General features: G+C 43.4%; 1 protein-coding gene across 1 annotated transcript; it reads left to right on the top strand.

Moving 5' to 3' along the window:
- Positions 1-1,824: 1,824 nt before the first annotated feature.
- PRL (prolactin) lies at positions 1,825-17,529 on the top strand. The gene is made up of 5 exons (XM_053248387.1): positions 1,825-1,864; positions 3,414-3,595; positions 8,715-8,822; positions 10,734-10,913; positions 17,158-17,529. The coding sequence occupies exons 1-5, from the start codon at positions 1,825-1,827 to the stop codon at positions 17,347-17,349; spliced, it is 702 nt and encodes a 233-aa protein (XP_053104362.1). The 3' UTR covers positions 17,350-17,529.
- The last annotated feature ends 673 nt before the right edge of the window (positions 17,530-18,202 follow it).

Raw genomic sequence — 18,202 nt, 5'->3', positions numbered from 1 at the left:
CATGTGCCTGTCGTACGCGCGCACGGCAGAGGGGCACGCGCACACACACAACGGGCGCACGCGCACTCGCGACTTCCGGCCACTTCAGGCCGATGGCAGAAACGGGGCGGCAGGGAGGAACGCTGCCGCCCCAAGGGGCTTAAAACCGACAGCGCGCCGGCGGGGGAAATGCGGCGGGAGGGGTGAGTACACCCTCCCCCGCCCTTAAAGCGCTACCCCCGCTGGCGCCGAGGATCTTCGTGCACATCCCTAGACTGCATTAGTTCACTCAGCCTCTCCCTCACAGGTGAGCTCATATAATTGAGTCTACTTCCTCCTGAGTTGCCCTCCATAGTATCCCAAGCAGCACCTATTCCTACTCATCCCCTTAAATGAGCTCACATGGTTGAGTCCTTTGCCCTCTCCAGTTTGTAAGCTGCCCCAAGCAGTAGTGTACTGGGGGGTGGGGTATAAATATTTTGAATGAATGATACCTGGGAAGTTGTTGGTAAGTGCATTGGTGTCTGCCCAGCCAGCTGTTTTCAGAATTAGGTGCCCTCCTGGTGCCTCTCGGTCCACAGTAAAAGGCTTTTTAAAAAACATTTTATATCCCACTCTTCCTCCAAGGAGCCCAGAGCGGTGTACTACATACTTGAGTTTCTCCTCACAACAACCCTGTGAAGTAGGTTAGGCTGAGAGAGAAGTGACTGGCCCAGAGTCACCCAGCAAGTCTCAGGGCTGAATGGGGATTTCAGTTTGGGTCTCCCTGGTCCTACCAGCATAGTTCTGTTATTTTTTAAAGCCCTTAGCCCTACTCCCACCTGCAAAACCGCACTGCTGCTACTGTGTACAGCAGCACAAATGAGTCAGAAGCAGGGGTGTAGCTATAATTGAGCTAATGGGTTCAAAGACCACCACCACCACCACCACCCCGGACCCAGATCCACCCCTCCCTATTTTTCCCCCATTATCTCCCTCACTCCAAGGGGCTGCTGGGGAGATGATGGTGCTTCCTTGATTACATGATGGTGGGTGCTTCCTTGATTGTGAGGCTAGGGCAATCCAGCTTCACAATCATGGAAGCGACTGCCATCATGAATAGAGCACTTCCCTATTCACACAAACATTGCTCTAAAAGTGTGTGGCAGGGAGCAGCAGTGGCCGAAGGGTCAGGGGCTGGACTTATGACCCATTTGAGCAGCTGGACACACAGTTATTGTGGTGCAGTTTTGAAGGTCTGAGTAGGGCTCTTGTCTCCAAATTTGTTTGCTCTTCTGGGGTACTCTAATATGATGTGGCACTGTCTAGACTGGGATCTGTTTGTATCCATGCTTGCAAATCTGGTGTTAGTAATTCTGGGTTCACTCTAGCGGGTGGATAGCCGCAGACTTCCTTGTCTAGAAAAGCTGACTGTGCTAAGGAAAGGGTCCCCCCACCCTAGCATCCTGAATTCCACACCCCACTTCACTTCATCTCTGTGTATGTCTGTGTAAGATACACAGGTTTGGGCAAGTGTGGTAACAATGTGGTAGAGGGAGAAAGATTCGAATCCATTATCAGCCACAGGTTTTTGATGCAGGATGTCTGTACTGGTTTTTGTAACCAATTTAATTAACCAGGGCCCTTCCTGGAACCCACAAACTCTTGCTGCATATGAATGGTATGGGACATTTGATATTTTTAATTATGAACCTTAATCTCAATGACAGGCAAGGTGGCCAGCAAAAGGTGAGCAAAACCTGTTGCATTAATGCAGGATGTGCACCAAAGTGTATATAAGATGGACCCTACAGGTGGCAAAAATGAGAACTTCCATTGTCTATTTGATCAAGGAAGTCAGCAGAAATGTTCTCTATCATGGCCAGCAAGAAGTTTCCATTGAAAGGTATGTGTTTTGCCATTCTTTCTCCTGGGCTGTTTCCTCACTGGGCTTTTCCCCTCTGCTGGGCTTTCCCCCCATTACACTAAGGGAATATTTAAAACTCAATGACAGCATCCATGAATGGACATGGAGAAGAGCTCTATCAGGGTAATCTCTGCCTCTGCAAGGGAAGTGTATATTTGGTGTAGAAATACAAGTCATAGTCTACCAATAACCTTTGCACAAAACTCACAAAAATAATGAGAACTGCCGATAAGCACATTGTGCTGTTATACCAGAAAATGTCCTGGTGAATCCTACCATTGCACTATGCTTGGTGTCATTTCTACTAAACAGAGGGTCAATTGTTCTCTACCTTTACAGGCAACTGGACACTATACACTAAAACCATATTACAGTTTTGTTCTCAATGGAACTTAATGGGACATAACTGTGTCATTGCTCCTTCAGTTTGCTCTAACCTAAGATCTCTTTGCAGTGCACTAGATACAATTTAACCTCATTAAAGCTGAAAAATTCCTCCTCCATTCCATCTTAAGATTGTCAATAACTGCAGACTATGGGGCTATTCGCAACATTTTTTTCTTATTCCCAACCCTATTTTTTCCCCTTTTCACCTAATGACCAGCCTGAAGAATGATCCCACAGAACTCAAAAGCTGCTATTTACTATTTTTTTAGTTGTGCCAGATAAGGTATTATACTACTATTGCTGTTTTGGTCATAACTGCACAGTGGACTGTGGCCATGGCAAAAACCTCCCAGATCCACATCCAAATTCACACTTATAACTTGAATGCAGGATGCTGAAAGTCCATTTTAGATAGGCCTTATATTATAACTTCAGCAGAGATGCATTTTACTTAGATCTGAGCTAGAATGCAGTAGCTATTTTCACATATAATCTAATTGCTATTAGGATAACTAATTACTCTTCCTTAAATATCAGTGTGAGTTAAGCAAATAGAAAATGGCTACATTTGTTCAATGCATGTCACAAGTCAATTTTCTGATGAACTTCTTTGGATGTTATGATGGCCATTAATAAGCAATGCTTGGATTTATCAGTTTTAGTTTTTGTAATGAGAAAAATAAGAATGAAAGGTTTTTACAAAACAACTTTCTCAAGGCATTCAGAAGCCCTTTTGGAAAGAATTATAGGGCACTATACTTTTTGGTAGACTCTTAAGACTTACAAATGCAGAAGAGTTTTAAGCAGCACAGCTGTTGAAAATTTGTAGACTGAATCCCAGAACAATCAAAATCTTGAGAGTGACCTAGCCACCTTCCCTCAAATTTAATTTCAACACCATATGTTTGTAGCCCCTCTTGGGAAAAGCCAGAAGGGAAAGGGGCTCAACCTATTTTTCCACACTCTTACATTTATGCAAATATAATATATTTATATGGTGAAAAAAATGATTCCTTCACATGTGGTTGTTTAACCAAGTCAAGCATTAACGTAAAGGCAGCAGAGTGCAGGTTGTTGTGTCCCCTTTCTCTCAAATCACGATTGCTCTCTGTGTACATCTGCACATTCTTTACCTGTACAGGTGTGTTGCTAGCCACGCTGCTGCTAATGAATACATTCCTGTCAAGGAAGTGTGTAACTGCTTCACCGATCTGTCCCCATGGATCTGACACTTGCCAGGTCTCCCTAGGGGATCTTTTTGACCGTGCTGTCAAACTCTCACACTACATCCACTCTCTCTCTGCTGAAATCTTCAACGAATTTGTAAGTACTCAAGCCTTTTCTATATCATGTGTTCCAATTTAAAGAAGGCATAAGAAGAAATAGCAAGTTTTGTAGACAAATGATGTTTGGGGAAATTATGAGCACCAGTGCCATTCATGGAAGTGTTTTTTAGACCAGGAAGAGCTATCATTGAGGAGAATGTTCACCATGTAATCTTTTTCTTTGGTAGTTGTACTCAGTTAGGTAAAATGTGATCAAACTTGGGTGTGGACTTGAAGCGCAGATTCAGCCTCAATTTCAACCACAGCTGCTGCTTCCCCAATGCCGGATCCCACACGGCTCTGGCAGAATTTGAAGGGCAGAATCACATTCTAGCCACACTTTCATCAGTAGCCCAGAAGGCATCCATATGTTCCATATGATCTGGTCATTCAGATGCAATCAGACCACCATGGGAAACAAATGATGTGGGCATGAAGAATAGCCACTGCAATTCTGTTCCCATCCATTGAGAACAGCAGCAAATTGTTTGGCTTCACTCAACGTTTTCATACTGTGGGATCTCCAAAAATTCTCTTGCCTTTACTCAGTTTTACTTATTTGTTGCATCAGTGGTGCGGGGGGGGGGGTGCCTTCCCTCAAACGATCACATTATCCCAGCACTCAGGACTGGCAAAATTAGAATCTTCTGCACACCCACAAAGCAAACAGCACATCATTTCCTATTGTGAGTGGCATATCATGGGCAGCATCCCACAATCACTTTCAGAAAAGCACCATATAATTGCTCAAGAAGCATGCCAATAATTATCCCCATACCCACACCATTTTGCGCCATTTTATGTCTGCTGGCTAATATACTGCACGGTGCCCTGCCGATGGAAGAGCAGGGTGCATGTGCTGGTGTCAATGGGTGTTGCAGTCTCTTCACTGACCCTTTTCTTCATTAAAATGTTGTTTAAAATTTTAGAACACTGTATGCATTCCCTCTATCCAACAGCAGGCATGCATCTCACCCATTTCCTCCCCTCCCCCCAAAAAGAATTGTACCTATAGTATGAATATACTATATTATATACTATTATATACTATATACTATGAATATACCCATAGGATTCTGCAAAGGTAAATCTTCCCTCACGAACCTTTTGGAGTTCTTCGAGAGTGTCAAAACAGGTGTGTGGATAAAGATGATCCAGTTGACATAGTATGCCTGGACTTCAAAAAAGCTTTTGACAAAGTTCCTCATCAAAGCCTCTTGAAAAAACATAGCAGGCATGGGATAAGGGGACAGGTTCATATGTGGATTGGTAACTGGTTGAAAGACAGGAAACAAAGTATAGGTATAAATGGAGAGTTTTCACAATGGAAGGAAGTAAGAAGTGGGGTCCACCAGGGATCTGTCCTTGGTCTGGTGCTTTTTAATTTATTCATAAATGATCTAGAAGTTGGGGTAAAAAGTGAGGTGGCCAAATTTGCAGGTGATACCGAACTATTCAGGGTAGGGAAATCCAAAACAGATTGTGAGGAGCTCCAAAAAGATCTCTACAAACTGGGTGAGTGGGTGACAAAATGGCAAATGAAGTTCAATGTTGGCAAGTGTAAAGTGATACATATTGGGACAAAACAAACAAACCCAACTTCACGTATACTCTGATGGGAGCTGAGCTGTCAGTGACTGACCAGGAGAGGGATCTTGGGGTTGTGGTGGACAGCTCATTGAAAGTGTTAATTCAATGTGCAGCAGCTGTGGAAAAGGACAATTCCATGCTAGGGATCATTAGGAAGGAGACTGAAAATAAAACTGCTAGTTTTATAATGCCTTTATTAAAAAAAACTATGGTACGGCCACACTTGGAGTACTGTGTACAGTTTTGATTACCACATGTAAAGAAGGACACTGTAGGTGCAGAAGAGGGCAACCAAGATGATCAGGGGCCTAGAGCACCTTTCTTATGAGGCAAGGCTACAATACTTGAGGTTTTTTAGTTTAGAAAAAAGACAACTGCAGGGAGACATGGTAGAGGTCTATAAAGTCATGCATGGTGTGGAGAAAGTAGATAGAGAGAAATTTTCCTTCTCTCACATAACATTAGAACCAGGGGTCATCCCATGAAATTGATTGCCAGGAAATCTAGGACCAACAAACAGAAGTACTTCTTCACACAGCGCATAATCAACTTGTGGAATTCTCTGCCACAAGATGTGTTGACAGCCAACAACCTGGATGGCTTTAAGAAGGGTTTGGATAACTTCATGGAGGAGAGGTCTATTAACAGCTGCTAGTGTGAGGGCTATAGACCGCCTCTGAGTACCAGTTGCAGGGGAGTAACATCAGGAGAGAGAGCATGCCCTCAGCTCCTGTCTGTAGGTTTCCAGCAGCATCTGGTGGGCCACTGTGTGAAACAAGATGCTGGACTAGATGGGCCTTGGGCCTCATCCAGCAGGGCTGTTCTTATGTTCTTCAAAAGGACTGCTTATTAAATTGGTATAAAGATTCCCAGAAACTATTTCAATGGAGCATAGATCATTAGATCCCTCATAAATAGACTGTACCTGCTGAATAGATTAGATCTTTAATTAACAATCTTTAATGTTTATTAAATATCATTAAGTATTCAGAACAAACTGTTAAGTGGATTGCTAAAATTAAACCAGCAAGATATTCTATTTCGGATTACAAAATAAGAAGCAAGGGAGGCGAGAATATGGACCTTCAGAATTGAGTCAGCTGAACAAATATCTCACCCATCAGGGTTCCCACTCATCCAAGGGAACCCCCCTCCATCTGAGTGACAGCTTGCTCTTTGCTCTCCCCCTTACCAAATGAGATGAGGTGGGTGGCTATGAGGTAGAGGGCCTTTTCGGTGGTTACAGCCCACTTATGGAATTGCCTCCCCAGTGAGGTTTGCCTGGCTTCATCACTTTGATCTTTTTGATGCCAGGTAAAGGCCTTTTTTGTTTACTCAGGCCTTTTAAATTTTGATTTTTAAATACGGATTTTAACTGATCTTTAAAGAGTTTTAAAATTGTTTTGTGTTGTGTTTTGTATTTACTTCCCCTTCTATTTGTTCTGCTATAATTTAATGTGCTGTGTGTTTTTATTGGATGTTGTGTTGTGAGCCTCCCAGAAAACAATTTGTAATGGGGTGGATAACAAATAAAGTTTTTTTTTTAAATAATAATGATGATGATGATGATGATGATGATGATGATGATGATGATGCTATTTACACACAGTGTACCAGATGTTATTGACTGGATTTGGTACTTTCATTATCGGGGCCTTTCCAAGGGTCTAGGATAACTAAAGAAGAATTAAAGATATCGCTGTAGTATTTGTGCTGTCCTGAGTAGTGTGGCCTTCTGTAGTTGATGTGTTGTAATTTTACTGATGCCCAAGGTGTCGAGATGGTGTTCAAGTTGTTTTGGTACTGCACCAAGGGCACCAATATTATTATTTCTCATTTACACAGTCAGACAGGTGTTATTGACTGGTTTATTTTATCCAGACATTGAGTCCTTCCCAAGGACTTGGGATGGCTGAATTTTATTATCAATATTGTTGTTAACATTATAGATATCGTTGCAAAAAATAGGCTGTTCCCAGTGAAGTTGCTTTTTGTAATTGGCTGGTGGTGATTTCTGTGGCCCCTATGGTGTTGAGGTGCTCTTCAAGGTCTTTTGGAACTGCACCCAGGGCGCCAATTACTACTGGGATTATTTTGGTCTTCTTCTGCCACAGCCTTTCAGTTTCAATTTGTAGATCTTTGTATTTTTTATTTTTTCCATTTCTTTTTCTCCTATTATTTTCTCCCTCCTGTTATTGCTATGTTGATTATTTTAACTTGTTTTTCTTTCTTCTTGACTACAGTTATATCTGGTGTATTGTGTGGCAGATGTTTGTCTCTTTATAGTCGAAAGTCCCATAATATTTTTGCCTCTTCATTTTCTACTACTACACTTCTCTGAATGGGGGGGGGGGTGCAGGGGCCCAGCTTCACTCTTTGCCCCAGGGCCCACTCTAACCTTGCTATGCCCCTGTCACCAATGAAACAAATACACCTCTAATCATAGTAAAGTGAGATTTCCACACATCATAAGTTTAATAAGTGGGGCTGAGAGAGAGACATTATGTCACATCGATAGGCCCAGTGTACTGAAAATCTTGCTTCACAAACGGTGTTCTTACGAATCCCAACCATAAGAGGTGGCTCTTGTGAAGGCAAACACTGAGGCAATTCTCGTGATTGCCATTGTGTGTGGGCAGGCAGGGTTAGGGAAAGCAGGGTAAATCTTACCTTCCCCACAGACAATGACAGAAAAGGTGATGGGACCGCGCTCCATGCTCCCACATGGGCAGCCCTGCTCTGTGCAGTTCTGTGAAGGATGGAGCAAGGCAGAGGGATCTGGGCCAGAACTTGTTGTCGCAGCTTCTGGGCATCCCACAATGCAATGCGTAGCACATGCATTGCATTGGGAGATTCCTCCCATCAGAGCGCTCATTTCTGTGTCTCCTTGGGCTGAACTCAGCCCGAGGAGACACATGATACACGGCAGCTGGGTTAAGTGTACGAGTGCACTCTTTACATTGGCTAACCACTGGGTTTGTTAAGAAGAGCCAAGGGTTCTGTGAGGATCCTGCCGCTTCTCACAACCCGTCTAACCCAGGCTGGGCTAGGCTGGTTGTGAGAACAGCCTCACAGTCTACTGTACATATAGAAGCCAATTTGAGTGACAAAGTACAAAGGAGCAAAACAAAGCAATGAGGATTAATCTGAGTGTAATGCTTTGTGGGTGAAAAGAATCTAAAAGACCTGTGGAACAGAGTTATTTTGGAATTTGGCAGAGAGAGAAGTTTCATCCCACAGCTGCAGGGCTCAGAGACAACCAATTTATTAAAATAGATGAGCTTTTATTTATAAGCAGATTATGGAGAAATCTGATCCTCAAAGTGATTTTTGTTTTGTTTTTTTGCACAGTACAATTTAAAGCAAATTACACTTGGCTAGGCCATGGAAGTGCATGTCATAAGATTCTGATTCAACATTCCAGTCCAGCAAAACTCCTGAATGATTGTTATACAAACACTAACTCACTTCTTTTACAGCAGTCCTAGTTATCTACTGTACTAACTGTGCTCTTTGCTTATCTCCAGGACGAACGCTATGCTCAGGGCCGAGGGTTTATTGCAAAGACCATTAACAGCTGTCATACGTCTTCTCTCACCACTCCTGAAGACAAGGAGCAAGCTCAACAGATTCATGTGAGTGGTGGCTGTTTCTGTGTAGGGAGAGCAAAGAAAAGGGACATGAGGAACTGCAGAGAAGAGTGCCTACAGGAGTCACGCCGAATCGACAAAGCAGCCCAAAGAGAGGAAACTGACAGGATCACCAGAAATTTGTAATGAGTTTGCCAAAAGTTTGTCGTGACTAGTCCCATTAATTTCAGTAGTTAGTCATGACTAATTTAGTCTGGATGTTGCCCAGTGTCTTGCCTGTTCAACTCATTACAATTAGAGCATCCCTTACTGTGGTATTTAGCTGGTGCTAGCCAAAGATTGACCCCCAATGGGAGGTTCTTTTATTTAGATACCCTTGGGGAGATAATCTCAGTCTGCAAATCCTCATACATAAACTAGGAATTCATATAAATGTTTTTTTATCACAAAGGTTGTTCATGTTCAAAGACGTTAACGTCTCCCTGGATAATGCAATCTTAATGTAATACTTTTCTTCCAAGGAGTGTTGGTACAGGACTGGTGGCAGCATCACCGTCTGCTCTACAAAAGGGGGGTGGAGATGGCATTTTTATGATGGTTAGGTTTGGGCTAGTTCAGTGGGGTGGGACATCTGGCAAAGAGGAAGGAAATGCAAAAGGCAGGCCTCAAACTAGGACTCTATCCAAGGTGCATATTGTTTTGTATAGTTTCCCCCAATACTCCAGCTCCTTAAAAAGTCTTATTGAAAGTATCTCTCTCTCCCCCCCCCTTCATGTGCCTTCTCCAATTGGGGGCTTGGGGGCCAGCAAAAGCCATAGTTTGCAGTCTCTAGAATCATGGATGATATCTTCTTTGTCCATTTCTAGCCCTTCTTTCAGGTCATCCATCCATCCCTTCGTCCTCTTTCTTCTTGATCTTTTTTCCTGCTAACTTTCCTTCTAGCATTTGTTATGGTGTTAAAAGGATTAAAAGAATCTAATTTTAAAAATAAACTAAGTTTCTAGTCCATACACTTATGGATGTAATGAAATTGGTTAGGGAAATGTCTGAATATACTATAAATGCAAGTGGCTTTTGCTCCCACATTTCTATTGATTTCTAGGCAAAGGTTTTCCTTTTGGCTGCCCTTCACCAACTGAAGAATCTGCTGCCTAAGAAACCAAAATATGAGACAGACCTCTCACTGTTTGTATTGGCTAGATGGATAAGGTTTGAGCATTTGGACTTAGTACAGTCACTGTTCTCCCAGTATAAGAAGCAGGAAGGGCTTGTGCCGCAGGGTAGGTGTATTTTGTCACAGTAAGCAAAGTGAAAAGTGTTGGTGTCAACATTAGAGAAGGCTCAAGGGCAGCAAAATGGCTAGGAGGATCCCAGGAAAGCAAAAAGCCCTTTGATCTTCCAGCTCTCCCCAAGCAGTGGCAAAGTTTCAAAAGAAAAGAAATCTCCCCAGGAGCAAAACTCTTCAAAGGGGAATCAGACCTGTGCCTGGGCATGTTTGCTGTACTATATCCGTAGACATTAGAAATGCTTTGGTTAAAGTATTAAGTGGCCTACCACAGACTGCATCTTCCATTATGCGTTCAAATATTTTCCAGATCCCCTACTTCTGAAAATGTCTCATTAATGCTCAAGTGAATAGTCAGATTAAACATCATGACATTCAGCAAAACTAAAGTGATTTCTACCAGCACATAATACTGAATACAGAATACTGTATATTGAAAGTGAATGTAGTGTATTCTGTCACAGAGTTATCTGAAAACACTTCACAATCTTTGGTGAATTGATTTCACAACAGCCTCTAGTGCTTTCTGGTGTAGAAAGGTGAGCAAACGGAGTGCAAGAAATTTAAGACAGTATTTGTAAGAACAAATTGTCTGCCTATATAATAAATTACAGTATCTGTAAAATTTGTGTGCCACAATTTAACGACATCGTTTTTTTGCTAATGAGCAGCATGACGACCTGCTGAATGTAGTGCTGAGTGTGCTCCGTTCCTGGAATGATCCTCTCCTGCATCTGGTGTCTGAGGTCCAAAGAATCAAAGAAGCTCCCGAAACTATTCTCTGGAAGGCCATGGAGATTGAGGAACAAAACAAAAAGCTTCTGGAAGGGATGGAGAAAATAGTTGGACGGGTGAGTAGAAAGGATCTTGAAGCTCTTCTCTTTGCAAACTCTTCTGAATCCACAGTATGAGACAAACCTGACATTTGGCCAAAAAGCTTCAGGGTAGCTTTTATAAAGGTATAGGAGAAACTCATGCTTTGGCAAAGTCACCCTGACCGAGAGATTTATTTGGCCCATGGCATCTACAAGGAGAGATGAAATGTCTCATGCCTTACCTTTAGGTTACGAAGGAATGGCAAAGTCTATCAGTAAAAAAATCTAAAGACATAGCTAGAGCCAATACATGTCATAATTACAAGGCAGATTTATGTACAGTTATCTGGAGTTCCATTACATGTCCTAGAAACTGTATTCATTTGTCATAGTCAGCAATGAATAAGGGCTGTTGTATATCCAGCACAATCCATACAATGGATGCAATAAGACTAGCCAAACATTCTTCCCTTGCATTTTTATTGATACCAATAAACTTTCTTCGTTATTTTAATTTTAAAAAGCAATATTTCTTAATTAACATTAGTCATTTATTGCCTCAATGTTTGTTTGTTTAAAAAAGAATCAGGCAAAATGTAAGCTAAAGGAAAAGGAAAATACAGTATATATATTACTTGTAGCCTGATCCTATGCATGTTTACTTAGAAGCAAGTTCCACTGGCTGACATCCAGAGAAGCACTGGGCTGCATGGCCCTCAGGGACGTTTTTTAGAAAGCAAAGGGCACTTGAGGACGTAGGGGAGAACAGTGAAAATTGCTCCCCCGCCCCTTTCCCCCACATGCAAGCTCTGCTGCTCAAGAAAACCATGGGTGATTTAACAGCAGCCTTTCTATGCGGGGACACAGCTCTGTTCCATTCCCAGACTGCTGCTCCGGAGGTCAGCCACTGAGATCAATGGGACTCACTCTCAGCCATACACACAGTTTTGTTCGCTTGTTTTAGATACATGATGTATATACCATCACATTGTTTGTGTTTGTCGGTACAAACTCATTTTGCTTTTTATAAGAGTAAAATGCACAGTCAATAGCTTGTGTTGTTTCCTTATGTAGGAAATGACTATTCATTTCCACCCAGGTTTAGCAGGTGCCCATAGTAAGCATGTACGTTAGAAGTGGATGCATACATGTTCTTTTTAATTAAATCTTGCATTCTGAAGAACTCTTACTTCTCTTCTTTGTTCTCCATGTATGTAGTTACTTGGAGAAGACTACTAAGGCTGCTCTTTCAATCTAATGATATCACTGTTGACTGAAAAATCATGTCAGCACCTCATGTTATCATTACCAACTGGATGCTTTCTCAGTTAATATAAGCCCAAATTAGTTAATGCCTAAATGGGATTCCTGACAAGTTCCATCATTCATCCCACCAGTGAAATGGACATCAAACACAGTTTCCATTTTCCCCCCTTGAACTAATGACACAATATCAGGTGGAGCTCCATTGGCAATCATCTTCTCTCCCTGAAGCAGATATTATGCATGGATATATTCTCCCAATTCTAGAATTAATGGGTAGCATCCATAGCAGTGCTTGTGCAAGTCATTTCCCCTGCTCTGTGGCCTTCATGGCAGCTGCAGGAGCCCACCAAAAAGCCATTTCAAAGAATTGAGATACCCTCAGTGCAGAATTGGCAGGGTGGAGAAGGGGGGTACCCAGAAACTGTTAGGAGATTCTACAACTAGAAGTAGTGTCTCTGCCCACTTTCTGTGTATTCCCACCTCTCTTGCAGCTGCCAATACAACTTCTACTATCTTCTATAATAGAGTCTGTTCTTATAGCTGAGTGTTTCCATATCAAAGGGAGTCACTGTTTTATAATTCGAACCTACTAGCCGACCCCGCACAGAGCATCTGTGTGCTCTTTGGGGCCAGCAGTTGCCTCCCCCCCACCTTCTGCCCCAGTCTCCACTTCCAAGCCCAGCCACCTCTCCTCCCCACCGCCACTTCTGCCCCCCCCCACTTTCTCCCCCCCCCACGGGCCTTGCCTCCGCGGCTGGGCCAGGCCTGCCGCTGCTATGGTGACCAATCCTTCTGGGTGCGCCTCAGCCAATCAGGCCCATCCGCTGCCCAGCCAATCAGCTGGGTGCTGGGACGCACATTCCAAGGCACACCCAGGAGAATTATAGATAGATAGATAGATAGATAGATAGATAGATTATACAACATTCTTTTAAACCTTGGAGAGAGTGTAAGGGAGGCAAAGAAGATAACTGGGGCTTGGAATGTGACAGCTTGTCTCCTGACCTTGGTCTGGAGATATTTCATAGCCTCCTGTCCACCCACCTCCCCTCCCAGCTCATTGTGGACAGCTTGGAGGCCGGTCTGTGTAGCTGCGCTGTGCCCTTTCGTCTTCCTGAGTGCTGGCAACTATTTCCATCCGTGAGCACTAATTTTCATCTGCCCCAGCTTGGAGTCACCTGTGAGAGAGGCGACTCGGAGTTTTCTTTTGGGGAGCCTACAAAGACAGAGGGAGCGCCAACGGCACAGCTGGCAGTGCAGCTGGTTTGTCCACTTGTCACTGAGACTTGGCTGAAGTTAATTTGTAAGGTGTCTGAGTTTGTCTGGAGATGGGGAAACAGGAGGCACCTTCATTGACTGTGGGGCAGCTATACCAGTAGTGGTGGGGAATAGAAGTAACGTTGGCAGGTCAGCAGGCCATTCCAGGGGAAGGGTAGTCAGAAATTTAATAGCTGTCCCCCCTTCTGCCTGTCCTGCCAGCTCTTTGACCTCAGGGAGCATTGCCAACAACCCACATAGCCTCACCTTGCTCCTCTGCAATGCCAGGTCGGTCCAAAATAAACCAGAGCTTATCCAAGATTTGATTATGGATGAAGGGGCCGACCTGGTATGTATTACTGAGACTTGGTTGGGGGAAGCTAGTGGTCCAGTTTGGTCCCAGTTTCTCCCTCCAGGATATTCTGTAGAGGAGCAGGTGAGGGGACGTGGGCAGGGAGATAGAGTGGCTGTGGTCTATAAGGATGATATTTCCCTTACCGAGGTCCCTGTTGGGGTATCAGGCCATATTGAATGTGTGTACATAAGTTTGGGGAACAGGGATAGATTGGGACTTCTGTTGGTGTACCGATCACCCCGCTGCCCAACTGAGTCCCTTACTGAGCTCACGGACTTGGTCGCGGGACTTGCATTGGAGTCTCCCAGACTTTTGATGCTGGGGGACTTCAGTGTTCATTTTGGGATCAATTTGTCTGCGGCAGCTCAGGAGTTCATAGCGGCCATGACAACTATGGGCCTATTCCAAGTGGTCTCTGGACCGATGCACACTGCAGGTCACATGCTTGATTTGGTCTTTTACTCTGATCAGGGTGGTGTTCCGTGGGTGGGGACTCCTATGATTTCCCCATTGTCATGGACGGACCACCATCTGGTAAGGTTGGGATTACAACCACTTCCCACCTCCGCAGGGGCGAGGGGCCTATTAGAATTATCCGCCCGAAGAGGTTATTGGATCCAGCAGGATTCCAAGAAGCCTTGGAAGGATTCAGTGTTGGTTTTGCCGGTGATCCTGTTGATGCCCTGGTTGAGAATTGGAACAACTTGCTCACTGGGGCAGTAGACACGATTGCTCCTAAGCGTCCCCTCTGACCTGCTCCAAAATTGGCCCTTTGGTATACAGAAGATCTACGGGGGCTGAAGCGGCAAGGCAGGTGACTGGAGCGCAAGTGGAGAAAGACTCGACTCGAATCTGACAGATTACAACATGGAGCACACCTAAAGATCTATGCTCAGGTGATATGTGCGGCAAAGAAGCTGTTCTTTTCTGCCCATATTGCTTCTGCGAGTTCATGTCCAGTGGAGTTGTTCAGGGTTGTGAGGGAGCTAGTATCTGCCTCCCTTGAACCAGAATTTGGAAGCATCAGTCACCCGCTGTGATGTGTTTAATGAATTTTTCGCAGACAAAATATCTCGGATTTGGGCCGACTTACATGGAGACTCCACAATTAATTTGATGTCTGAACTGGAGGTGTCCTCCAGTTCCTCTTATACGATTCGACTAGATCAACTTCAGTTTGTGACTCCTGAGGATGTGGACAAGCTGCTTGGAGCAGTGAGGCCTACCACTTGTTCTCTTGACCCTTGTCCAACATGGCTTGTTCAATCTAGTAGGAAGGCTGTTGTAGGCGGCCTGGTAGAAATCATAAATGCTTCTCTGAGGAAACGCAGGATGCCTCATTGTCTTAAGGAGGCAATTATTAGACCTCTTCTAAAGAAGCCTGCACTAGATTCCTCAGAGTTGAGCAATTATAGGCCTGTCTCCAATCTCCTGTGGCTGGGCAAGGTAATTGAGAAGGTGGTGGCCTCTCATCTCCAGGCGGTCTTGGAGGAAACTGTTTATCTAGACCCATTTCAAACTGGCTTTCGGGCGGGCTATGGGGTGGAGACTGCCTTGGTCGGCCTGATGGATGATCTCCAATTGGGAATTGACAGAGGCAGTGTGACTCTGTTGATCCTTTTGGACCTCTCAGTGGCTTTCGATACTATCAACAATAGTATCCTTCTGGAGCGTCTGATGGGGGTGGGGGTGGGAAGCATTGTTTTACAGTGGTTCCGCTCTTACGTCTCGGACAGGTTCCAGATGGTGTCGATTGGAGATTGTTGCTCTTCAAAATCTGAGTTTAAGTATGGTGTCCCTCAAGGCTCCATACTCTCTCCAATGCTTTTTAACATCTACATGAAACCGCTGGGAGAGATCATCAGGGGATTTGGAGCTGGGTGTTACCAGTACACTGATGACAGCCAGATCTACTTCTCCATGTCAACTTCTTAAGGTGATGGCATATCCTCCCTAAATGCCTGCCTGGAAGCAGTAATGGGCTGGATGAGGGAGAATAAACTGAAGCTGAATCCAGATAAGACAGAGGTACTTATTGTGCGGAGTCAGAACTCCAGAGATGATTTTGATCTACCTGTTCTAGATGGGGTCACACTTCCCCAAAATGAACAGGTTCCCAGTCTGGGAGTACTCCTGGATCCACACCTCTCCCTGGTTTCTCAGGTTGAGGCGGTGGCCTGAGGTGCTTTCTATCAGCTCCGGCTGATATGCCAGCTGCATCCATTTCTTGAGATCAATGACCTCAAAACAGTGGTACATTTGTTGGTAACCTCCAGACTTGACTTCTGTAATGCGCTCTACGTGGGGCTGCCTTTCCACATAGTCCGGAAGCTTCAGTTGGGTCAGAATTCAGCAGCCAGGTTGGTCTCTGGGTCATCTCGGAGAGACCACATTACTCCTTTACTGATGCAGTTATACTGGCTGCCGATAGGTTTCCGGGCAAAATACAAAGTGCTAGTTATAACTTATAAATCCCTAAACGGCTTAGGTCCTGGGTATTTAAGAGAGCATCTTCTTCACTACGAACCACACTGCCCATTGAGGTCATCTGAGGAGGTCCGTCTCCAGGTACCGCAAACTCATTTGGTGGTCACACAGAGACGGGCGTTCTCGGCTACTGCCCTGAGATTGTGGAATGCGCTCCCTGCTGAGTTACGATCCTCCTAATCTCTGGCTATTTTTAAAAAACATTTGAAAACCCATTTTTTTACCCAAGCAGTCTCAGGTTTTTAATTTAAAAGTACTGTTAATTTTATGGTTTTTAAATTACTGTATTGTTTTAACTTTTATATGTGTTATATGTTAACTGTTTTAAATTTTATATGTGTTTTAATTGTTGTTAGCCACCCAGAGACGTAAGTTTGGCCGTGGTATACATTTAATAAATAAATAAAATAAATAATAAACAAACAGACCCCCTCAGATTAAGCCTATGCCCTCAGATTAATTATATGCTGTAAAGGATGGTGCTCCTACAGAACAAAAAAGCAGAATAGAAACATTTCTAAGTCAATTAATTAATTAAGCGTAAAAAAACCCCAAAGCACTGTGCACATCAAAAATGCAATGTAAAAGAGTAAGAATCTTGGTGGTGGAGATTCACTCAAGTACTTGAAGAACAAGATGCTTCAAGCTTCTGTTCTTTTACCATCTTAAGGCTCTTATTACTATGAGGTACAAATATAATATTCACCCCATCAATTTTCATCTTTTCTCAGTTATATTGGGGGGGGGTTTAACCTCTAAGCTAGGGTTATCTCATATGTCTATGTCAAATTAATACTGCATTCATCCTCAGAGCTATTGTTACAATTTTCTAAATACTGTGGGTCTAATGTAGAAGTCATCTCAGTGATTGTGTGAAGCCGGCTCATGGTCTCTCTCTTTTCTCATCTTCCTTAGGTTCACCCAGGTGACTTGGGCAATGAAGTCTATTCCAGATGGTCGGGGCTCCCATCTCTCCAGTTAGCTGATGAAGATTCCCGTCTCTTTGCCTTCTACAATTTGTTGCACTGCTTGCGTAGGGACTCCCACAAAATTGACAACTATCTGAAACTTTTAAAGTGCCGTCTCATCCATGACAGTAACTGCTGAGCATCTTCATTAAAATGCTAGCATCGAGCCCTTCCAAATGATCTGCTTTTAGCTCCATTTGCTTGTCATTGCACACTGTATGGAACATCTGATCCTGCGGTACAAGATTAACAAGCAGATTATGTAGGTTTTTCTTTGGTTTTAGTTGCAAACAATTGTTTCAGTGCCTCAAAATTCTAAGATAACCATTATTTTGTGTTTAGTCTTTCCCTTATGGGCATTCCAGTTATAATTAAATCATGCAATAAAATACAATTTAAAAATTCAACAAAAATAACGTGTATGTACAATATTAGAATTAATTTAGTAATTTTAAGCACCAAGACTGCCTCTTATTTTGTTACCAACCTCAGTCATCTATCACAAGGATCACATATATTTGACTTGATATTACTGACATTTTGAGTCATCAGATGCTATCTGCTCTCCAGGAACCTTTTCTTATGTTATCCACCAGGGCCCAAGCCCAGGGAGGCGACTAGCCCATGCTGCAAGCTCATTACCATGAGGAAAAAAATAAAACTAAATTGTAGGTCACTTTATTATTATTTATTTGTTGTTTAATAGAATTATAAACTGCCCCAAACTTCCATCTCTGGGCGGTTAACAATAACATAAAAACAATTATAAAATATACACAAAAACGTAAAACAATATAAACAATTTAAAATCAAACACATATTAAAACCTAAACAATTTAAAAAGCTGAAAAAGCTTGGATGAAGAGGTGGGTTCTCAAATGCTTTTAAAAAATTGTCAGAGATGGGGAGGATTGTATTTCAGTAGGGAGTGCATTCCACAATCTTGGGGCAGCAACCGAGAAGGCCCGCCCTCGTGTGGCTACCAGGCGAGT

Source organism: Hemicordylus capensis, chromosome 4 (genome assembly GCF_027244095.1).
Source record: "Hemicordylus capensis ecotype Gifberg chromosome 4, rHemCap1.1.pri, whole genome shotgun sequence".
NCBI lineage: Eukaryota > Metazoa > Chordata > Lepidosauria > Squamata > Cordylidae > Hemicordylus > Hemicordylus capensis.
The sequence above is the reverse complement of the archived record's forward strand: the minus strand, read 5'-3'. Positions and strand labels throughout refer to the sequence as shown.